The 24075-nt window shown below is 45.4% G+C and overlaps 2 protein-coding genes across 2 annotated transcripts; one reads left to right on the forward strand and one right to left on the reverse strand.

Annotated features, from left to right (window-relative positions):
* The first annotated feature begins 1248 nt into the window (after positions 1-1248).
* Positions 1249-12768, forward strand: LOC132763137 (putative glutamine amidotransferase-like class 1 domain-containing protein 3B, mitochondrial). The gene is made up of 4 exons (XM_060756526.2): positions 1249-1472; positions 4348-4522; positions 10853-11054; positions 12325-12768. Exons 1-4 carry the CDS (start codon positions 1362-1364, stop codon positions 12515-12517), a joined length of 681 nt encoding a protein of 226 aa, XP_060612509.2. The 5' UTR covers positions 1249-1361; the 3' UTR covers positions 12518-12768.
* A 2416-nt stretch (positions 12769-15184) lies between these two features.
* On the reverse strand, positions 15185-23126 carry LOC132763136 (uncharacterized). Its single transcript, XM_060756525.2, has 5 exons — positions 23111-23126; positions 21359-21520; positions 18601-18729; positions 16687-16824; positions 15185-15440 (listed from the first exon to the last, which is right to left on the reverse strand). Exons 1-5 carry the CDS (start codon positions 23111-23113, stop codon positions 15360-15362), a joined length of 513 nt encoding a protein of 170 aa, XP_060612508.1. The 5' UTR covers positions 23114-23126; the 3' UTR covers positions 15185-15359.
* Between the last annotated feature and the right edge of the window lie 949 nt (positions 23127-24075).

Consider the following 24075-nt stretch of genomic DNA (forward strand, 5'->3'; position numbering starts at 1 on the left):
TTTGTCTGCAGTGCCTTTCATGTTTCTTGATTCGTGTCTGGGCAATGCTACTGCGTTTGGTGGTCCCTATGTAGACTTGTCCACAGCTGCATGGTATACGATAGACTCTTATACTGTATACCGAATACATAGGGACTACCAAACACAGCATTGCCCAAACCCTAGAATCAGGACAGTAAATAAAGAGCAAGACTCAGAAAACAGAGGAATTCCAGACAGGAAAGAATCAGAGCCAGCTAACACCTCCCAACAAAGGATTCCCCAGGCAGTAAGAAGCCAGACCTTGAAAGCTGCTAGGCCACTAAATGCTAATCAGGGTGGCCAATTGCAACATTCACACTTGCCTCAAGCAGACAGGCATTCTTTCTCCCACCCTGGACATTATTCCACAGATATATAAACCCCACTTGACTAGTTTCCAACAGACCCCTCCACCTCTGATTATTTTTTTTTCATGTCAGGAGTGACTTGAGAAACTGTAAGTCACTTCTGATGTGAGAGAATTGGTCATCTTGCCCAGACGACACTCCGATATTCTGATGTTCTACCATCCTTTGCTCATGTCCCCGCATGGGGAGCTGGAGCTGACATGGGGAGCTCAGCACTCTCCCGCATTCGAACCTCCAACCTGCAGTATTCAGTCGCTGCCATCACATTGCACCACCAGGGGCTATTAACCTGCCTTAGATGTGGGTGAAATATCAGGAGAGAATGCTTCTGGAACATGGCCAGACAGCGCAGAAAACTCAAAGCAATCCAGTGATTCCGGCCATGAAAGCCTTTGACAACATAATAATAATAATAATAATAATAATAATAATAATAATAATAATTTTTAAAACCACCTTGAGTCACTGATAGGCTGAGAAAAGCGATATAGTAAATAAATTATTATTATTATTATTAATATGTTGTCAAAGGCTTATTATTATTATTATTATTATTATTATTATTTTAAAAACCACCTTGAGTCACTGATAGGCTGAGAAAAGCGATATAGTAAATAAATAATAATAATAATTATTATTATTATTATTACACTATGTAACCCCTTTTCTCTATGACTCAGTCCTTCCTGCCGAACCCCCAAATGAAACCTGAATAAACCAACCCAAAGCAGCTATTTAAAAAACCCTCAGGGCTGGCAAAACCATTGCCCAACCTGTCCAGTGGTTTGGAGGAAGTGGAAATTTCTTTCCTTCCAGTAAAGGGCTGGCCGAAAGCTGAAGAAGGGGGCGGGCAGCAGTGGGAGGAGTGGATTTGGGCCCATAAAAAAGTCTGCAGAAGGAAGGAAAGAAAGAAGGAGGGAAGTAAAGAGTCAAGGAAAGAAGCAAGGAGCCAAGCAGAGAGCCAAGCTAATCATGGGCCAGAAGAAGGTGGCAGTCATCCTGTCCGGCTGCGGCGTCTATGATGGGAGTGAAGTCCACGAAGTGTCGGCCGTCATGGTGCATCTCAGCCGGGAAGGGGCCCAGGTAAGGAAAAAATAATGACAACAATAACAATAATACAGGGTTAGTCAAAATGAATAGGCCAATTCGGCTACAATTAATTTTCTTATTGGCCTATTCATTTTGACTAACCCTGTATTGTGAACTGTCAAAATGCTCACCTGAGCTCCTTTTGAGTTGTATTTTTCCTGCTTTAGAGGGTTATTTGCTAGACCTTGGCCAAGTGGCTGGGGAGGGGGGAGGCTTTGGACTGCTGCTTCTAGACTCCTGCTAGCCAGCTGAGGGAGGTCAGACTAGATGGTCTTTGAGGACCCCTCCATTTTCCCTCATCCTGTCCAAAAAGGAAGGTCAGATGGTATTTGAGGTTCCCTACCTTTTCCCCTAGCCTTTCCTTCAAAGCAAGGTCAGACTAGATGGTCTTTGAGGAGTCCCTCCATTTTCCCTCATCCTGTCCAAAAAAGAAGGTCAGACTAGATGGTCTTTGAAGGTCTCCTCCTTCTCCCTTAACCTTTCCTTCAAAAGAAGGTCAGACTAGATGGTCTTTGAGGGTACCTCCATTGTTTACTCATCCTGTCCAGAAAGGAAGGTCAGACTAGATGGTCTTTGAGGGTCCCTTCTCCCTTATCCTTTACTTCAAAGGAAGGTCAGACTACATGGTCTTTGAGGGTCCCTTCCTTCTCCCTTAACCTTTCCTTCAAAGGAAGGTCAGTCTAGATGGTCTTTGAGGACCCCTCCATTTTCCCTCATCCTGTCCAAAAAGGAAGGTCAGACTAGATGGTCTTTCAAGACCCCTCTATTTTCCCTCATCTTGTCCAAAAAGGAAGGTCAGATGGTCTTTGGGGGTCCCTTCCTTCTCCCTTAACCTTTCCTTCAAGAAAAGGTCAGTCTAGATGGTCTTTGAGGGTTCCTTCCTTCTCCTTTAGGTTAAAGTTAAAGGCTTCCCCTTGACATTAAGTCTAGTTGTGCCCAACTCTGGGGGGTGGTACTCATCACCGTTTCTAAGCCGAAGAGCCGGCGTTGTCCATAGATGGTACCTATTGGTCGACACACATTTGCATGTTTTTGAACTGCTAGGTTGGCAGAAGCTGGGCTAACAGCAGGAGCTCACTCCACTCCCCAGATTCAAACCACCGACCTTTCTGTCAGCAAGTTCAACTGCTCAGCAGTTTAACCTGCTGTGCCACCGGAGGCTTCCTTATCCTGTCCAAAAAAGAGAGGTCAAACTAGATGGTCTTTGTGGGTCCCTTTTTTTTTTGTCTGCCCTTTCCTAACAAGGGCCTTAGACTAGATAGTGTTTGAAGGTTCCTTCCTTTTCTGCTATCCCTTCCTAAAAAGAGGCTTAGACTAGATGGTCTGAGGATCCCTTCCTTCTCCCTTATCCTTCCCCCAAAAGGAGTTCTGACTAAAACCCGTTCAGCCAAGCCAGCTAGGAGGATTCTGGACCTCTGTGAACCTCTAGCCCTTTGAACCATTTCTGCGGTCTCTTCCTGGTGGTTTCACCTTCCCTGGGGCTGTGCACCACAAAGAAAAACAGGAGCAAAAAGCATAGTTTTGCAATGCCTCTGCCAAACATGTCTTCTCCGCAGGGAAGTTGTTGATGCACACTTAAGTGTGCAAGGAAACAAAGAAGGGGAAATGTCAAAATTGAAGACGAGAGGCATATTGTGGCCTTAGAAACCCTATTTATGCAGCCCTTTGAGACCCTAGAAGCTCTTGAATATGTATATGTATGTTTTTGTGTAAAGGTTTCCCCTTGACATTAAGTCTAGTCATGTCCGACTCTTGAGGGTGGTACTCAACTCCATTCCTAAGCCGAAGAGCTGGCATTGTCCGTAGACACCTCCAAGGTCATATGGCCAGCATGACTGCATGGAGCGCCCTTACCTTCCCGCTGGAGTGGTACCTATTGCTCTACTCACATTTTCATGTTTTCGAACTGCTAGGTTGGCAGAAGCTGGAGTTAACAGCAGGAGCTCACCCCGCTCCCCGGATTCAAACCGCTGACCTTTTGGTCAGCAAGTTCAGCAGCTCAGCGATTTAACCCATTGTACTCAAGTATTTGTGTATTATTATTATTATTATTATTATGTTTATTTATACCCCACTTTTTCTCTCCACAAGGAAACACAAAGCCGCTTACATTAAAATCATTTGAATACAATTTAAAATCCGCATACATTAAAACAGAATTAAATATCAATGGTATTAAAAAATCACAGTTAAAATCCATAAAAAGCTATGTATTGTATGTATGTGTCTGTGGGTATGTACGTATATGTAGATGTATTTTTTTTGTCGTGTCAGGGGTGACTTGAGAAACAGCAAGTCGCTTCTGGTGTGAGAGAATTGGCCGTCTGCAAGGACGTTGCCCAGGGGACGCCTGGATGTTTTGATGTTTTACCATCCTTGTGGGAGGCTTCTCTCATGTCCCCGCATGAGGAGCTGGAGCTGATACAGGGAGCTCATCCGCACTCTCCCTGGATTTGAACCTGCAGCCTGTCAGTCTTCAGTCCTGCCGGTGCAAGGGTTTAACCCAGTGTGCCACTGGGGGCCTTTGTGGATGTATGTGTTCATGGGTATATATTATATGTGTATATGTATGTGTTCACGTGTATGTATGTGTTTGTATGTTTGTATGTGTTTTATGTATGTGGGTATGTATTGGATGTATGTGTGTATGTATTGGATGTATGTATGTTTTTGTGTGTATATATGTGGGTGTCTATATGTGCTCGTGTGTGTGTCCGCAGGGAAGGCGTTGATGGACACTTACGTGTGCAAGAAAACACACGGGGAATGTCAAACTTGGAGAAGCACTGAATCAATATTAAGATCGTCTACTAATCAAGCATTCTATGTCTATATTATTATTGTTGCTGTTGTTTTGTATTGCATGCAGGCTGTGCTGTTTGCTCCCAATGTTCCCCAGAAGCATGTGGTGAACCACGCTACAGGGCAGCCCATGGAGAAGGAGGAGCGCAATGTCTTGGCAGAAAGCGCCCGGATCGGCCGAGGAAATGTGAAGGATCTGGACTTGTTGAAAGTGCAGGACTTGGATGCCCTCATCATCCCAGGTAGCAGGATAAGAGCACTAAGTGCCCTTCTAGATAGGCCCTATATCCCAGGATCTGATAGCAAGTTTTCTGTTTATCCCAGATTATATGGCAGTTTGGACTCATATAATCCAGTTTAAAGCAGAAAACCTGAGATTGGATCCTGGGATATAGGGCCTCTCTGGAAGGGCCATAAGAGCTGGGTATTCAGTGGGCTTCCGGGGTCCTGCATCCTCCTGCATCAACTACCAATAATTCAGTAATCTAAACTGTGTTAGTCGTGACGGGAGTATATTGTTGACAAACTACATCTCCCACTATAGGCCAACTTGGACACTGTGGTCATCGGAGGAGGCCCTCCTCTCGGTCCCACCCTCATCCCAAGCATGACTGGTGGGAACGAGAGGCAGGGTCTTCTCCGTGGCTGCCCCCCACCTCTGGAACTCCCTTCCTAAGGAGTTAAAGATGACCCCCTCCCTCCCCACTTTCAAGAAACAGCTGATTCAAGAAACCTTTGCTCACTGGCTTATGAGGAGAAGGAAAAGTAGTTGGTAATACTACCATTATACCTTTGATTAATAGCTACTATCCGTATCCATGCCCTGTTCGCCCCACCAGCTCTATAGATATCTTGAGCAATGATCAATCCATTTGCCTCCAAGGAACTGGGAAATTAATGCTTCTGTTCAATGTTTGTTGTTTTGTCTTATGTCTGATATAACAGGCTGCGTTGTTTATTTAATTTTAGATGTTAAGTCATAATTTGTTTTTGTATGTTGGGTTGCCAAATTTCATTACTATGGATGTATTGGGTTGTTGTAGGTTTTTTCGGGCTATATGGCCATGGTCTAGAGGCATTTTCTCCTGACGTTTCACCTGCATCTATGGCAAGCATCCTCAGGGGTAGTGAGGTGACCTCACTACCTCTGAGGATGCTTGCCATAGATGCAGGCGAAACGTCAGGAGAAAATGCCTCTAGACCATGGCCATATAGCCCGAAAAAACCTACAACAACCCAGTGATTCCGGCCATGAAAGCCTTCGACAATACATATGGATGTATTGTTATTGTGTTCGGGCATTGAATGTTTGCCTTTTATGTTTGGAATCCGCATGGAAAGAGGTAAAGGTAATGGTTTCCCTTGGTATTAAGTCTAGTCATCTCAATTTCTAAGCCAAAGAGCCAGCATTGTCCATAAAAACCTCCAAGGTCATGTGGCCAGCATGCCTGCATGGAGCACTGTTACATTCCTGCAGAAGCGGTAACTACTGATCTACTCACACTTGCATGTTGGCAGAAGCTGGGGCTAACAGTGGGAGCTCACCCCACTCCCCGGATTGGAACTGCCAGCCTTTTGGTCAGCAAGTTCAGCAGCTCAGCAGTTTAACCCGCTGCACCACCAGGAGCCCCTCCAGGGGGATAGGGCAGAATATAAATAAAGTTTTATTATTATTTTATTATTATTACTACCTCTGAGGATGCTTGCCATAGATGCAGGCGAAACATCAGGAGAAAATGCCTCTAGAGCATGGCCATATAGCCCGAAAAAAACCCACAAGAATCTAGTGATTCCAGCGATGAAAGCCTTCGACAATACATATTATTATTATTATTATTATTATTATTATTATTACATACCAACATATCAGCAGACAATTCAGCATTGGGTTCCACGAGTCCGCTCTAGTCAGGACTAAACCAATGAAAATCACCACGATCCAGACTGTTCACCTCAATGAGATGGTTTAACAATTAATTCAATAGGCTTAATATAGTGAGTGCTATAAGCAATAGCTTTAGGATAGGAGTGGGAGTAATAGCACTATGTAACAAAATTTGACAAATGTTCTGTCCCTGGTTTGAAAGTTTAATTATCTAATTAAATAATTTAATTATGGTGGCGCAGTGGGTTAAAGCACTGTGCCAGCAGGACTGAAGACCGACAGGTCGCAGGTTCGAATCCGGGGAGAGGCGGATGAGCTCCCTCTGTCAGCTCCAGCTCCTCATGCGGGGACATGAGAGAAGCCTCCCACAAGGATGATAAAGCATCAAAAATCATCCAGGCGTCCCCTGGGCAACGTCCTTGCAGACGGCCAATTCTCTCACAACAGGAGCGGTTGCTCCTGACGCGACAAAAAATAATAATAATAATTAATTAATTTAATAAGTTTCATTTATTTAATTGTGCAATACTTACTTTGAAAGTAGTTGCTATACTCCAGAAACTTTGTTTTTGTGGCTGCCATTAACTCGGTTCAATTGGTTGAGACTCAATGATGATTCATTGGAAAACTAGAGCGAAATGTGCTGCAGGATGCCCCTCCCGCAAAAACAAAGTTTTGGCAGTTCAATACATTTTTTTCCATTTTTTAATGATAGACCCATATAGGAAATGACACTGTTAACCAAGGAACAAAAATTGTGTTAAATAGTGTCTGATGGGGCATCTCCACTGTAGAATTAATGCAGTTTGACCCCTCTTTGACCTGCTATGGCAGCATTTCTCAACCTTCCCAATGAAGTGACCCCATAATGCAGTTCCTCATCTTGTGTTGACCCCCAACCATAACATTAGTTTAGTTGCTCCTTCACAACTGTAATTTTGCTACTGTGATGAATCATAATGTAAATATCTGAGATGCAGGATGTATTTTCATTCACAAATATGAAATATGCCCACATTTGACTACCACTGGTGGGGTTGGGGGGATTGATTTTGTTATTTGGGAGCTGTAGTTGCCGGGATTTATAGTTCACCTACAACCAAAGAGCATTCAGAACACCAACGAAGGAATTGAATCAAAATTGGCACACAGAACTCCCATAACCGCTGGAAGGGTTTGGTGGGCACAGACCTTGAGTTTTGGAGTTGTAGTTCACCTACATCTAGGTAGAGCACTGTGGACTCAAACAATGATGGATCTGCACCAAACTTGCCACAAATATTCCGTATGCCCAAATATGAACACAGATGGAGTTTGGGGGAAATAGACCTTGACATTTGAGAGTTGTAGTTACTGGGATTTACAGTTCACCTAAAATCAAAGAGCATTCTGATCCCCACCAATGATAGAATTGGGCCAAACTTGGCACATGACCTACATGGTCAACACTAAATACTGGTGGGGGTTGGCAGGGCTGTTTTTGAATTCTGGGAGTTGTAGTTCACCAACACCAACGCTGGAAGGGTTGAGTTTTGGAGTTGTAGTTCACCTACATCTAGGTAGAGCACTGTGGACTCAAACAATGATGAATCTGCACCAAACTTGCCACAAATATTCCGTATGCCCAAATATAAACACAGATGGAGTTTGGGGGAAATAGACCTTGACATTTGAGAGTTGTAGTTACTGGGATTTACAGTTCACCTAAAATCAAAGAGCATTCTGATCCCCACCAATGATAGAATTGGGCCAAACTTGGGACATGACCTACATGGTCAACACTAAATACTGGTGGGGGTTGGCAGGGCTGTTTTTGAATTCTGGGAGTTGTAGTTCACCAACACCAACGCTGGAAGGGTTGAGTTTTGGAGTTGTAGTTCACCTACATCTAGGTAGAGCACTGTGGACTCAAACAATGATGGATCTGCACCAAACTTGCCACAAATATTCCGTATGCCCAAATATGAACACAGATGGAGTTTGGGGGAAATAGACCTTGACATTTGAGAGTTGTAGTTACTGGGATTTACAGTTCACCTAAAATCAAAGAGCATTCTGATCCCCACCAATGATAGAATTGGGCCAAACTTGGCACATGACCTACATGGCCAACACTAAATACTGGTGGGGGTTGGCAGGGCTGTTTTTGAATTCTGGGAGTTGTAGTTCACCAACACCAACGCTGGAAGGGTTGAGTTTTGGAGTTGTAGTTCACCTACATCTAGGTAGAGCACTGTGGACTCAAACAATGATGGATCTGCACCAAACTTGCCACAAATATTCCGTATGCCCAAATATGAACACAGATGGAGTTTGGGGGAAATAGACCTTGACATTTGAGAGTTGTAGTTACTGGGATTTACAGTTCACCTACAATCAAAGAGCATTCTGACCCCCACCAATGATAGAATTGGGCCAAACTTGGCACATGACCTACATGACCAACACTAAATACTGGTGGGGTTGGCAGGGCTGTTTTTGAATTCTGGGAGTTGTAGTTCACCAACACCAAAAAGGAAGAGAAAGACAGGCAGAGAGATTTTGGGCCAAATTCCTACACAGAACCCCCATGACTAACAAAAAAAACCCCCTGTGTTTTCTGATTTAGTATTTATCGTGTCATCAGCAACCATTGTTTTACAATTCTAACAGAGCAAAACAAACACAGAGATTGAAATGAAAAAGAAAAAAAAGAAAAAAAACCACACAGATTTTGTAAATTTGGTATTTGGTTAAATGTCCTTTGACCAGTATCTGGCCACTTGGAGTGCCTCTGGGGTTGCCGCAAGAAGGTCCTCCATCGTGCATGTGGCAGGGCTCAGGTTGCATTGCAGCAGGTGGTCAGTGGTTTGTTCTTCTCCGCACTCGCATGCCGAGGATTCCACCCTGTAGCCCCATTTCTTAAGGTTGGCTCTGCATCTCGTGGTGCCAGAGCGCAGTCTGTTCAACGCCTTCCAAGTCGCCCAGTCTTCTGTGTGCCCAGGGGGGAGTCTCTCATCTGGTATCACCCATGAATTGAGGTGCTGGGTTTGGGCCTGCCACTTTTGGACTCTCGCTTGCTGAGGTGTTCCAGCGAGTGTCTCTGTAGTTCTAAGAAAACTATGTCTTGATTTAAGTCGTTGACGTGCTGGCTGATACCCAAACAGGGGATGAGCTGGAGATGTCTCTGCCTTGGTCCTTTCACTATTGGCTGCTACTTCCCGGCGGATGTCAGGTGGTGCAATACCGGCTAAGCAGTGTAATTTCTCCAGTGGTGTGGGTCACAGACACCCCATGATAATGCGGCATGTCTCATTAAGAGCCACATCCACTGTTTTAGTGTGATGAGATGTGTTCCACACTGGGCATGCATACTCAGCAGCAGAGTAGCATAGCGCAAGGGCAGATGTCTTCACTGTGTCTGGTTGTGATCCCCAGGTTGTGCCAGTCAGCTTTCGTATGATGTTGTTTCTAGCGCCCACTTTTTGTTTGATGTTCAGGCAGTGCTTCTTGTAGGTCAGAGCACGGTCCAAAGTGACTCCCAGGTATTTGGGTGCGCTGCAATGCTCCAGTGGGATTCCTTCCCAGGTAATCCTCAGAGCTCGGGATGCTTGTCTGTTCTTAAGGTGAAAGGCGCATGTCTGTGTTTTAGATGGATTAGGGATCAGATGGTTTTCCCTGTAATAGGCAGTAAGAGCACCTAGAGCTTCGGAGAGCTTCTGTTCTACCATCTCAAAGCTCCCTGCTTGAGCAGTAATGGCACGATAGTCAGCATAGATGAAACTCTCTGTCCCTTCTGGCAGTGGCTGGTCATTTGTGTAGATGTTGAACATGGATGGAGCAAGCACGCTCCCCTGAGGCAGGCCGTTCTTCTGTTTCCGCCATCTGCTTCTCTGGCCCTGAAACTCAACAAAAAAGCTCCTGTTTTGTAGCAGGTTTCCTATCAGGCGGGTGAGGTGGTAGTCTTTTGTGATATTATACATTTTTCTCAGGAGGAGGCGGTGGTTCACAGTATCATAGGCTGCTGACAAGTCTATGAAGACAGCTCCTGTGATCTGCTGCCTTTCAAAACCATCTTCTATGTGCTGGGTCATGTTCAGCACTTGCGATGTGCAGCTTTTGCCTTTTCTGAAGCCAGCTTGCTGTGGGATCAGACAGGGGTCTATATTTTCCATAATTCTATGCAAAATAAGTCTCTCCAGAACTTTGTAGAGGTGGCACAACAGGGAGATTGGTCTGTAGCTTTTTGGGTCATTACGGTCTTTGCCTGGCTTCAAGATGGCGATGACTCTTGCTTTCCTCCAGATGGTGTTTTCTGATGGTCTTTGGCGACCCCTCTGACACTCCGTCGTGACCCACCCAGGGGTCCCGACCCCCAGGTTGAGAAACGCTGTGCTATGGAGTCCCAGGAGTTGTAGTTTGGGGACCCTTTTTAGTCAAAGAAGACCTGGTGAAACTATAACTCCCATGTCCGAACCATGGCAGTGGACCATACTTCGTAGTGGAGATGCGCCCTTGGATGGCAAGTCCCACATTCCTCTACAGGAAATGTCACTCTAAAGATAACATTCATCCCTGTCTTAGGCCACCAAAACATTTGTTGGGGGTCACAATGGAAGGAAGAGGGGAGCAAAACAGTCTCCAAGACAGGCCCAATGCCCTCCTCTAAAGCTGACAACCACCCTCTTTGTTCCCCTCTTGTTTGCAGGTGGATTTGGGGTGGCCAAGAACCTCTGCTCCTGGGCCTCAGAGGGCAAGGACTGCTCTGTCTCCGAAGGTGTGGAGGGCGCCATCCGGGCTTTCCATGCGGCCGGGAAGCCCCTCGGCCTCTGCTGTATCGCCCCAGTTCTAGCTGCCAAGATCCTGCCGGGATGCGAGGTCACCGTGGGACACGACGCCGAGTGTGAGACGTACGGAGAGGGAGCTTTGGGAAAAAACAAGACTAGTTTCAAGGCAGAGTCCTTTGGGGAGAGGGAACTACAGCTCCCATCACTTTCCACCACACTGGATAGGGGAGTCCAAAAAAGGCCACTTCCCCATAAGGGTCACCAAAGACTATCAGAATATTTTCTGTTGGTCGTGGGGGTTCTGTGTGGGAAGTCTGTTCCATCATTGGTGGGGTTCAGAATGCTCTTTGACTGTAGCTGAACTATAAATCCCAGCAACTATAGCTCCCAAATATCAAGGTCTATTTTCCCCAAACTCCACTAGTATTCACATTTGGGCATATTGAGTATTCGTGCCATGTTTGGTCCAGATCCATCATTGTCTGAGTCTACAATGCTCTCTGGATGAAGGTGAACTACAACTCCCAAACTCAAGGTACAGAATTGAATGAAAAGTAGTGGTTCCACCTTTGTAACTCCTCAACAGATGGCAGTACTGGTATGTGGCGGGTACTGGCTTGTTCAGTAGACCCTCCTCTACAGTTCCATTTTGGCAGGAAGCCTTAGCATTGAACAGTTGTGTTGCTAAAGTACGAAGTATAAACCCTGTTAATGCAGGGTTTAAGAAGATTCATCAGAGAATGCAAACTGTTTATGGTGATTGTGTTGATGTGAGTACTGTGCGTCGTTGGGCAAGTAAGTTTAAAGATGTTGAGGTGACACCTTCTACTGTCAAGAATTCAAAGACTGCACGTTGTTTAAGTCGCAATGACCAACCGTCTGTGCAGGGTTCCATACTTCACAACACAACTGTTCAATGCTAAGGCTTCCCGCCAAAATGGAACTGTAGACATACCAGTACGTTGAGGTGTTACGAAGGTGGAGGCATTACTTTTCATTCAACCCTCGTAAATGCACACCAAACCCTTGCAGTATTTTTCTGTTAGTCATGGGAGTTCCGTGTGCCAAGTTGGGTTCAATTCCATCGTTGGTGTAGTTTAGAATTATTTTTGATTGTAGGTTAACTATAAATCCCAGCAATTACTAACTCCCAAATGACAAAATCAACTCCCCCCCCCCCCCCCGCATTAGGAAGATTGAGAAACGCTGCAGATTATTATAGCACTTTTGTACTGCTCTAGACCCTTTTGTCTGATGTTCATGCCTGTCCAGTGCCCTCCATCTTGATGTCCCAATGGGTGCTCAGTGACCAAGGGAAGCAACTTACTGATCCTACCATATATATATATACATCTTGATTGAAATGTTCCTTTCTGTCCCTTTTCTGCCACAGCTGGCCCTATGCCCAGACGGCTCAAGCGCTGAAGGAAATGGGCTGTAAACACGTCAACCGGAGCGTGGGCGAGATCCATGTAGACCCCAAACACAAGCTGGTGACCACCAGCGCCTTCATGTGCAACGCGCCCGTCCACGAGATCCATGATGGCATCGGGAAGATGGTCCATGAGGTGCTGAGGATGGCCTGAGGACTGGAAGCCATGGAAAGACCCCAAGCAACACTACCATCCACAAATACAGATGATCCAGAATATTGCTGCCCCTCGCTCCCTTCGCTCTCTTTCGGCTGGCTATCCGAAGCAAAACACATTCGGAATGGGCTCTCCGTAGTCAATTGGGTTCCAGTGGGGCTGAGAAGGGGTTGGGGGCCAAGGAGACTCCTCTGGATGACCTCAGGGTAGTCCTCCTTAAACCCAAAATAAACAAAATATGCACAAAAGAGACTTGGTTGCCTTCTGTGATTGTTAATAGAGTGTAAAGAAGGGGTCCAAAGGACACAAAGCTGGGTGGCTTCATGGAAGAGAAGGTTGATGCAGAAGAGGAGGTTGAGAGGAGACATAATAGGTAAAGGTTGTCCCCTGACATTAAGTCCAGTCATGTCTGACTCTAGGGTGTGGTGCTCATCTCCATTTCTCGAAGAGTCTGCGTTGTCCATAGACACCTCCAAGGTCATGTGGCTGCCATGACTGCATGGAGCGCCGTTAACTCCAGAGACATAATAGCCCTGTATAAATATGTGAAATGATGTCACAAGGAGGAGGGAGCAGGGCTTCCTTTCTGCTGCCCTGGAGACTTGGACTCAATGGAGAATGGGTTCGAATGAGAGAAAAGGAGATTCCACCTGAACATTGTTAGGAAGAACCTCCTGAACATAAGAAGAGCTCTTCCACAGTGGAACTTTCTGCCTTGGAGTCTGATGGGGGCATTTAAACAGAGGCTGGATGGCCATCTGGCAAGAGGGCTTTGAATGTGTTTTTCCTACACAGTAGAAGGGAGTTGGACTAGATCAAGGGGTCTCAAGAACTAAAATCTGGTCCACAGCCTCACTGTTACTACACCGTTGAAACTAGAGCAACCATCTAGTCTGACCCACAAAGACCATCTAGTCCCACTCCCTTTTAAGGGGTGAGGGAAAAGGAAGGGACCCTCCAAGTGCATCTAGTCTGACCCCCTTTTAAGGGAAGGATAAGGGGAAAGGGACCCTCAAAGACCATCTAGCCTGACCCCCTTTTAAGGGAAGGATCAGGGGAAAGGAAGGGACTCTCCAAGTGCATCTAGTCTGACCCCCTTTTAGGAAAGGATCAGGGAAAAGGAAGGGACCCTCAAAGACCATCTAGCCTGACCCCCTTTTGAGAGAAGGATAAGGGAAAAGGAAGGAACTCTCCAAGTGCATCTAATCTGACCCCCTTTTAGGAAAGGATAAGGGAAAAGGAGGGAACCCTCAAAGATCATCTAGTCTGACCCCCTTTCAGGAAAGGATCCGGGAAAAGGAAGGGATCCTCAAAGACCATCTAGTCTGACCCCCATATTGGACATGATAAAGCAAAGGAGGGGACCCTCGAAGACCATCTAGTCTGACCCCCTTTTAAGGGAAGGATAAGGGAAAAGGGACCCTCAAAGACCATCTAGTCTGACCCCCTTTTAAGGGAAGGATAAGGGAAAGGGGACCCTCAAAGACCATCTAGTCTGACCACCTTTCAAGGGAAGGATCAGGGAAAAGGGACCCTCAAAGACCATCTAGTCTGACCCCCTTTTAAGGGAAGGATAAGGGAAAAGGAAGGGACCCACAAAGACCATCTAATCCATTGTTTCCGAACCTGGGATCCATGGAACACCAGTAGTCTGCAAGACGGTCCACGGCCTCACTGTTACTACACCGTTGCAACGAGAGCGACTATCTAGTCCCCACAAAGACCATTCAGCCTCACCCCCTTTTAAGGGAAGGATAAGGGAAAAGGAAGAGACCTTCAAAGACCACCTAGCCTGACCCCCTTTAAAGGGAAGGATAAGGGAAAAGGAAGGGACCTTCAAAGACCATCTAGCCTGACCCCTTTTAAAGGGAAGGATAAGGGAAAAGGAAGGGACCCACAAAGACCATCTAGTCCATTGGCTCCCAACCTGTGGTCCATAGAACACCAGTGGTCCGCATGAACTAAGATATGGTCCACAGCCTCACTGTTACTACACCGTTGCAATGAAAGCGACTGGTCTCGCAAAACCCTCTTATAATGTTGAGACTTATTAAATACTGTTTTCTGTAGGCAAGCAGATGGTGACTACTGGATGGCATATGTTCTGTATCGGAAACTAGAGCTGATGTGGTCTAGCCAATGCAATTTTCTGAATGAGAACCCCAAATAACCAAACTGAATCTAAAGTTTACCAAAAAATGATTCGTAACCCTTTTTGGGACTAATGTTGGAGAGTGGTCCCTGGTCAAAAAAAAAGTTGGGAACCACTGGACTAGATGGCTGGTGTAGTCTCATCCAACTCTATGAGTCTATGATTCTATTAATCCTAGAGTTGGAAGGGAGTCCCCAAAGGCCATCTAATCCAACCCCCTTCTGCCAGGCAGGGAGACAGAATCCAAACCCTCCCGACAGACACCCATCCAGACCTGGCTTGAAAGATCAAGATAGGGCTATGGGGGAATGGGCCTCGGGCTTCCAGACGGTGCCTCCAGCAGTTAAGCAGAGCTTCAGAGTTCCCTGAATGAAATGTCTGTGTGTATTAAATGAATGAAAGTAAGTACTGCACAATTAAGGTCCAAAAGCTTTTCGTCATGGTTTTATCTTTGCTTGAGGAAGAAAATGTATTTGAGCACAAAAGATCCCCACGGAAAAACTACTCTGAAAGAATGGAAAGCACTTTTAATGTTCCTGCAGCGAAAGAGTTGGAAACACCAACTGAGCTTCACATCTTTTCACTTCCTAACATTTTGAATGGATGGCCAGTCCTTCTCCTTGACCTTTTTGAAGAATCAGGATGGATCGAGGCAGCGAAGGGTGTCTTGGGGATGGAGAGGGGCACTCATGTCCTCTTCATGATCCTCAGAAACTCCTGTTCGTTGACCAGTCCATCCTTGTCCAGGTCTGCTTCGTCAATCATCTCCTGAGGGGCCCAAAAGAGAAATTATGGAGTTGGACTATGAGCTGCACATGGTCCTAAAGCCCCATCTGTCCAATCCCCCAAGTAACCCCTACCCTCAACAATGTACAGGCAGTCCCCAAGTTACAAACAAGAGAGGTCCTGTAGGGTTTGTTCTTAGGTTCATTGTGTTTATAAGTCAAAACACGGACATTTTTTCAAGTCTAACTCCAGCCAGGGTGGAGTCGCAGTGTTTCTCAACCTTCCTAATGCCGTGACCCCTTAATACAGTTCCTCATGTTGGGGTGACCCCCAACCATGATGTTATTTTCATTGCTACTTCATAACTGTAATATTGCTATTGTTATGAATTGTAATGAATTGTGACACCAAGTCCTTGATGGAATATTTCCTCATTCTTATGCACACTGCTGGAAGATTTTTTATGGTGTCGTAAATTAGTTAAATTAGCCTCCCCTCATAAAACGGTATCTAAATTCCCTACTTGACAGATGCAACTATCTTTCAGACTGCATAGGTCAACAGCAAGCTAGACTATTAATGGTCGGGAGTTCACTCCGACTCGGGTTGTCTTTGAACTCATGACCTCTCAGTCAGTAGTGATTTAATGCAGCTGGCTACTAACTAGCTGCACCACAGCCCGGTTCTATTTTTTTTCACCCCTGTATGCTTTCTTTTTCACTCAAACTAAAAAATTAAATAATTTTTAAAAGGACAGAGAAGAGGTTCCTTCCTCTGGAAGATTTTTTTATGGTGTCGTAAATTAGTTAAATTAGCCTCCCCGCATAAAGCGGTATCTAAATTTCCTACTTGACAAATGCAATTATCTTTCGGACTGCATAGGTCAACAGCAAGCTAGACTATTAATGGTCGGGAGCTCACTCTGACCAGGGCTGTCTTCGAACTCATGACCTCTCAGTCAGTAGTGATTTAATGCAGCTGGCTACTAACTAGCTGCACCACAGCCTGGTTCTATTTTTTTCTTTTTTCACCCCGCATGCTTTCTTTTACACTCAAAATAAAAATTTAAAAGGACAGAGAAGAGGATCCTTCCCCAGAGAAGGTGGCCCAGAGAAGAGGATCATTCTTCAGAGAAGGTGGCCCTGAACTAGCTGAACAGAAGTGTTGGAGGCCATTCGTTTTCAGCCATGTCTCCCCATTTCACCAGAAGGACCCCACAACCCATCGGCCCCAAGAACGAGGAGGATGGGTCCCACTCTCAAAAGAAGCCAGCCGTGTGTGAACTTGCCTGGAGCTCCTCATCGGTCAGCTCTGCCCCGATCTCATCGGCGATGCGCTTGAGGCCCTTGAAGGACACCTTGCCACTCTCCGGGTCCTCAAAGAGCTTGAAGGACTTGAGGATCTCCTCGTCCGAATCGGTCTCGCACTGGAAAAAAGGGTCAGAATCATTGCTCCAGAGGATTCCCCTGGGCAGTAAGAAGCCACACCTTGAAACTGCAAGGCCATTAAATGCTAATCAAGATGGCCAATTGCAATCTTCACAGTTTCGTCGAACAGAAAAGAGTTTTCTCTCCCACCCTGGACATTCCACAGATATAGAAACCCATTTTCCTAGTTTCCAACAGACCTCACAATCTCTGAGGATGCCTGCCATAGAGTCAAGCGAAATGTCAGGAGAGAATGCTTCCGGAACATGGCCAGATAGCCTGAAAAACTCACAACAACCCAGTAATTCTGGTCATGAAAGCTTTCATCAATGCAATCTAATGCTAAGTTTCAACATTTTATTTATTTATTTATTTACTGTATTTCTACAGTTGGGTGGTCATCTGTCAGGGGGGCTTTGAATGCAATTTTCCAACTTCTTAGCAGGGGTTGGACTGAATGGCCCACGAGGTCTCTTCCAACTCTACGATTCTATTATTCTATACCCCGCTCTATCTCACCCCGGAGGAGACTCAGAGCGGTCTCCAGTTATTCAATGGCACATTAAACATAAAAAAGTATACAAATACACAACACGTCAAAGTATAAAATTAATATAAATGTTGGGGTTCAGCCTCCGTGCGAACCAGAACCTGAACCTGATTCTTTAATTATATTTCTTGATGCAACTGAACAGGCCTCTGAACATGTATTTTTCCCTGATGGGGTTGAATCTATTGATTATGAGTCCAGTGGCGGGGAAAGTGAAACTGAACTTCTTGATGAGAATGTTTTGGAATCAAGCAGTGATAGCTCTCCAGAGGGACTCACACCTGGGGTTGCTAATGAGCACCGAAGAAAACAGATTTGGAAAAACTGGAGTGAGTCGCAGTTTCTACGAAGGTGAAATAGATTACGGGAGAGGGAGGCTTCAAAGTCTGGAGGCGTTTCAAGAAATAGTTTCTTTAGTATAAGGGGCCTCTTCCCGACTGTCTAGCCAGATCAAGCAACGTTTTAGACTGAGGCAGGATCTTGGCAGAGTTCCTGTGTTCCATGGCTTGCATTCCCAGAGGTTTCTAGTTTTCAAGTACAGTTAGGGAAGCTAACAGGTTCCTGGTTTCTGTATTGTGTCTTTTGGAATTTTGCTCAAGTTCAGAGTTTTTCTGACTGCTGTGTTTCTACTATGGCATTTTGACTTTGCATTTACCTTTCTTTTGTAACCATTTTTCATCAATAAAGAGGATTGTTTTTTCCCCACAGTCCAGTGTGGTGGATTTAATCTTATGGTCTCATTTCCTGAACTGGGATGCAACAATAAAGCATATAAATACAATTTAAAAATGGTTAAAACTAATCCTGTAATCATAGTCCAAACATAACCTGGAGCCTCAGAAATGTTAGAAGCCCCTTAAAATGTCATCCCGCCCCCCACTTCTCCATCCTACAATATTTCCAAGTCATGTTTCCAAATGAGACTAGCCCTTCCATCCTCCTGAGCTGCTCTATTGTTGAGCCCCCCTTTGTCACAGGTGAATTTCGTAACTTTGGTGCACACACAAAGGAAATGCACAGGAGGAGGGAATGGTGGGCTCCGATGGCTCCTCTGCTGCATCACTGCATGCGTCTACCTCTCTAAGGCTCAGACCCAGAGCTTCTGAGGGCCATGCCAAAGCCTTGTGGGGGCCGCTTCCGAATCCCGGACCATGTGTTGTACAGGCCTGCTCTAGATTGCAGCTGCATCCCTATTGAGCTTTTGTAAGGAAAACGAGCTGCTTACCATCTTCCGAGTCATCACCGAGTAAAAGGCGTCAAAGCCGACCTTCCCGGAGCCCTCCTTGTCCACATCAAGAGCAATTCTCCGGAGCTCTTCCTTTGTCGGCTCAAACCCCAGGGCCCTGATGGACACCTTTGCAAAAGGGAAAAGAGGCAGGGACTGAAATCATGGAGGAATTTAAAAGGGATCACTAAAGAGGGATCACTTCAATGTTGAGCAAAGAGAAGCCCAATCTTAAGTGATTTTTCCCTAGGTTCCCAAAAAAATATCACCAAGGTTGAAGAAAGCGCCACCGAGATGATTTATTAGCGATTCAGCTGAAAAGGATGCAGAGCAGCAATATTTTGCCAAGCTAAGCATGCATGAGTACAAATAAAAGCCATTTTTATAGAAAAACAGAGTTTTTCTGGTTTGAATCTCCCGCTCCCCGCCCTCCGCCCGGCTTGAAAGTGATTGGCTGGCGCTTCAACAGCTGGGAGGAGGCTCAGCCGTCTGGGCCAATTGAGTGTCTGGGCCAATCACAAGGCTTCTGCTGTGCACCTGGGTCAATCAGAGGGCTTCTGCCGCCTTGGTGTTTCAGCAAATCAGGAGAGAGGGAGGCAGGACAAGGGAATACAATGCATTCTTGAGTGGATTATGGAAATACAGGAAATGTCCAAGGGACTGGCGAGTCCTAAAGGCCTTCAAGCGAGCCTTACTATTGTTCTGAATGGCTGCAATAAACATCGATATCTGGTGATATCACCACAATCCGGATTTTCTTCCAGGCTGAGACACAGGGACAATGGGGGAAACTTAGGTGGATGCCTTAGTGAGAGAGATTGAATGGGTGACAGATCAGGACAACGCATGGCTTTCCAAAGGCCCTCCTTTGTCCTATTTGAGATATAATCAAAGTTGCCAAGTGGCCATTTCCTCTGGTGGCCAAAACCTCCAATGCCAGAGGTCACGAGCCTTTGTTATTGTCCATGCAAAGAGTGTCTTTTGATAAAGGTTCTTTCAACTGGTAATTCCTTTCCTTTCCAGGGCCAGGACAGCTTCCCTACATTTATATACATTTTTTCCAAAAGGGGAATGGGGCAAAAGGATCAGGAAAAGGTCAGACACACAGGGAGAAAATATGAAAATATAGAAATCACGACACAGAAAATATACCCACTTATCCCTCCCGCCAGAGTCCCATAGAAGTTCAAGAGAGTGCATAAGTGTAAAGGGAGGTGGTTTCTCAGTAATAAATGTGCTACCTTCTGCTATATATGAAACATAGGGCATAAAACCTTGATTAAATGTACACACTATCTAACATGGGAAGGGGGCTTGTTGTTGTTAGTGTCTTGGCAAATTGACCAAGGCTTAACCCTTATTATCCAGTCTGGTGTCCTTGTCCTTAGCAAAACTATAAGTTACTATCTTTTATGGGGGGGGGGGTCATGTTCGACTTCAGGATCAGCCTCAGGCAGCAGAAAGCCAAGGGCTGGAGGGAAACCGACCCCTTCTGTGACACGGGGCAGAGTTCAGGAGAACCTCGGCTCTTGGGAAACGGTCTGTGACTTCTTTCTGTGATATTTTGTCCCTTTGAAAACAGATTAAAGAACATGTTTAAGGTTCAGAAAGTATTCATAACAGAGGGACGCAGCAGTGCACCCCAACACTATTTATTTATTTATTTATTTATTTATTTATTTACTTACTTACGATATTTATATACCACCCTTCTCACCCCGAAGGGGACTCAGAGCGGCTTACAAGATATATATACATACAATATATTATATTATTAGCATAGTAGGGAGCACACAACTCCTCTGCTGCACCAGCTCCACTGGCTGCCGATTTGCTACCGGGCTCAATTCAAAGTGCTGGCGTTGGCCTTTAAAGCCCTAAACGGTTCTGGCCCAACCTACCTATCCGAGCGTATCTCTGCCTATCAGCCCACCAGGACCCTAAGATCTTCTGGGGAGGCCCTGCTCTCTATCCCGCCTGCTTCACAGGTGCGGCTGGCGGGGACGAGAGACAGGGCCTTTTCTGTGGTGACCCCTCGGCTTTGGAACGCCCTTCCCATGGAGGTAAGATCAGCCCCCTCGCTGATGGTGTTTCGAAAAAGATTGAAGACCTGGATGTTCGAACAGGCATTCGGTTAATTCGGTACAATGAACTGATGACTAAAGGATTGGTAATATGGACGATGAAATTGGATTATGATTTTAGTTAAGAGATGCATGGATTATTATTGTCGGGCCAATATTGTATATTGTGTATTGTGTATGCTGTTTTTTATGGTTTTAAACTGAATATTGTTGTTTGTTGTACTGTTGTAAACCGCGTTGAGTCGCCAATTCAGGCTGAGAAACGGCGGTATACAAGCACAGTAATAAATAAATAAAATAAATAGTACAATATCAGTTTTAAATATTACTATATTGTACTACACCATTATTTTGTAATATTATTAGTAATATTACATGTAATTACATGTAATATAAATATATAATTATAATATCATATTATTAGTAGTATTATATCGCATCACATTATAATATTATAAATATTAGATGTATATACAATATATTATATTATATTATATTATATTATTAGAATAGCACAGGAGACAAGGTGGAACTGTCTTCTGGCCCCCTCTCTCTTCACTCTGACCCAGAGTGGCAGTTGGTGCTGAAAGAGGGGTCCCCATTTACAGGAGACAAGATGGAACTAGTCCTTAAGCCTTGGAGACATTGGGGAGGGGACCGCAAAAGGGACTCACCTTCAGGTCCTTGACCTCGATGGTTCCAGTGCCGCCCAGATCCAGCAGGTCGAAGGCCTCGCGCATCTGCTGCTTGTGCATAGTGCTGAGCTCCAGCTTCGGGCCCATTCTCCTCCTTCTGGTGGAGGGCCCACCAATGAGTCTCCCAGCTTTATATGAAGCCTAGCAAGACAAAGGCCCAACACACCATGGTTGAGGCATGGAGGCCCTTTGGAAACCCACTGGGGAAGCCCCAGGAGCCTGGGAGTGTGCTGCTTGCCTCTTGAGCCTGTCCAGATTTCATCTGTTTGTGACACCCAGGGTCCCGGTTGTAGCAACACTATCTAGTCCAGGCATGGGCCAATTTGGGCCCTCCGGGTGTTTTGGACTTCAACTCCCACTCTTCCTAACAGCTTCAGACCCCTTTCTGAAGCTGAATTCCCTTTGTCTTTCTATGCTTGTTTGCATGAATTCCTTTAGGGCAGTGGTTCTCAACCTGGGGGTCGGGACCCCTAGGGGGGTTGCGAGGTGTCAGAGGGGTCGCCAAAGACAATAAAAAAAACACTGTATTTTCTGTTGGTCATGAGGGTTCTGTTTGGGAAGTTTGGCCCAATTCTATCATGGGATTCAGAATGCTCTTTGATTGTAGGTGAACTATAAATCCCAGTAACTACAACTCCCAAATGTCAATATCTATTTTCCCCCAAACTCCACCAGTGTTCACATTTGGGCATATTGAGTATTCCTGTAAAATTTGGTCCATATCCATCACTGTGTGAGTCCACAGTGCTCTCTGGATGTAGGTGAACTACAACTCCCAAATTTTCGAGGTAAATGCCCACTAAACCCTTCCAGTATTTTTTGTTGGTCATGGGAGTTCTGTGTGCCAAGTTTGGTTCGATTCCATAGTTAGTGGAGTTCAGAATACTCTTTGATTGCAGGTGAACTATAAATCCCAGCAACTACAACTTCGCAATGACAAAATTAATCCCTCATCCAACTCCACCAGTATTCAAATCGTTCGTGGCGTTCAGAATGATCTTTGATTTTAGGTGAATATAAATCCCAGCAACTACAACTCCCAAATGTCAAGGTCTATTTTCCCCAAACTCCGCCAGTGTTCACATTTGGGCATATTGAGTATTCCTGTAAAGTTTGATCCATATCCATCATTGTTTGAGTCCACAGTGCTCTCTGGATGTGGTGAACTACAACTCCCAAACTCAAGATCAATGCCCACCAAACCCTCCCAGTATTTTCTGTTGATCATGGGAGTTGTGTGTACTAAGCTTGGCCCAATTCTATACTTGGTTAACTTCAGAATGTTCTTTGATTGTAGGTGAACTACAAATCCCAGCAACTACACCTCCCAAATCTCAAGGTCTATTCCCTCCAATTTCCACAATGTTCACAATTGCGCATATTGAATATTTGTGCCAAGTTTGGTCCAGATCCATCATTGTTTGAGTGCACAGTGCTCTCTGGATGTGGTGAACTACAACTCCCAAACTCAAGATCAATGCCTACTAAACCCTCCCAGTATTTTCTGTTGGGCATGGGAGTTCTGTGTGGGAAGTTTGACCTAATTCTATAGTTGGTGGAGTTCAGAATGTTCTTTGATTGTAGGTGAACTATAAATCCCAGCAACTACAACTTCCAAATGACAAAATCAATATTCAAATTTGCCCTACATTGATTGTTTTGAGTTGTATTGCTTTCTATTTTATGGCCTTGAGTCCCCCAAAGAGAGAGAAAGGCTGGGAAAAATTTTACCATTCCTCCTCCTCCTCTGTCTGTCAGCCACAACTGAAAGAGGGGCGGAGCCTCGCAAATCCACCAGCGGCCATTGGCTAAATCCGTGGCACCGCTACCGTGGCAACCGCTTATCCCCTCCCTCCCGCTATGAGATCCGAGGAAGCCATTGGATGGATTGTGCGGCGAAGTGGGCGGTTCTCGGAAGATACTGCACACCCATTGGTTGCAAGAGCCAAGGTGGGCGTGGCCAACCCAAGGAGGAAGGAACCAAGAGATGGACACACATGGTTAGAGGAGGAAACAGGATGGAGATGGAGGTTTTGGAAAGGCTGGGTAGGAATCAACGCTGAATTAATTGAAGCCTTTTCTTTGGAACTGGCTGAGATGTGCTTCAAAAGCAGCCAAAGGGTTTCCCAGATGTAAACACATTTATTTATTTACTAGCTGTACCCTGGCCAACTTTCCCTCCCCCTTTCTCTCCTTCCTTCCCTTCTCCTTTCTTCCTTCTCTACCTGTTTCTTTTCTCGCTTCCTTTGCTCTTTGGTTCCATCCTTCCTTGTCTCTTTCCTTCCTTCTTCCCTCCCTCTTTCTTTCATTCCTTCTCTCCTTCCTTCCCTTTTCATTTTTATTTCATTCTCTCCCTCCTTCCTTCTCTATCCTTCTTTCTCTCCTTCCCTCCTTCTTTCCCTTTCTCTCCCTCCTTCCTTCTCTATCCTTCTCTCATTCCCTCCTTCTTTCCCTTTCTCCCCTTCCTCCTTCCTTCTCTATCATTCTTTCTTTCCTTCTTTATCTCCTTCCCTCCTTACCCTTCTTTCTTTCTCTCCTTCCCTCCTTCTCTACCCTTTTTTCTTCTCCTTCCCTTCTTCTTTCCCTCCTTCTCTTCCTTCTCTACCCTTTTTTCCTTCCTTCTCTCCTTCCCTTCTTCTCTCCCTCCTTCCTTCTCTACCTTTTTCCTTCCTCCTCTCCTTCCCTTCTTCTTTCCT

The sequence above is a fragment of the Anolis sagrei genome, chromosome 10, assembly GCF_037176765.1.
Source record: "Anolis sagrei isolate rAnoSag1 chromosome 10, rAnoSag1.mat, whole genome shotgun sequence".
NCBI classification, from domain to species: Eukaryota; Metazoa; Chordata; class Lepidosauria; order Squamata; family Dactyloidae; genus Anolis; species Anolis sagrei.

Coding starts and splice junctions, on each gene's coding strand:
- LOC132763136 (XM_060756525.2), bottom strand. Junction 18,730..21,358: donor TCGAGGTCAAGGACCTGAAG/GTGAGTCCCTTT, acceptor CCTTTTGCAAAG/GTGTCCATCAGGGCCCTGGG. Junction 16,825..18,600: donor CGGTGATGACTCGGAAGATG/GTAAGCAGCTCG, acceptor CCTTTTTTCCAG/TGCGAGACCGATTCGGACGA.
- LOC132763137 (XM_060756526.2), top strand. CDS start 1,362: ATGGGCCAGAAGAAGGTGGCAGTCATCCTGTCCGGCTGCGGCGTCTAT. Junction 1,473..4,347: donor TCAGCCGGGAAGGGGCCCAG/GTAAGGAAAAAA, acceptor TATTGCATGCAG/GCTGTGCTGTTTGCTCCCAA. Junction 11,055..12,324: donor CACGACGCCGAGTGTGAGAC/GTACGGAGAGGG, acceptor TTTCTGCCACAG/CTGGCCCTATGCCCAGACGG.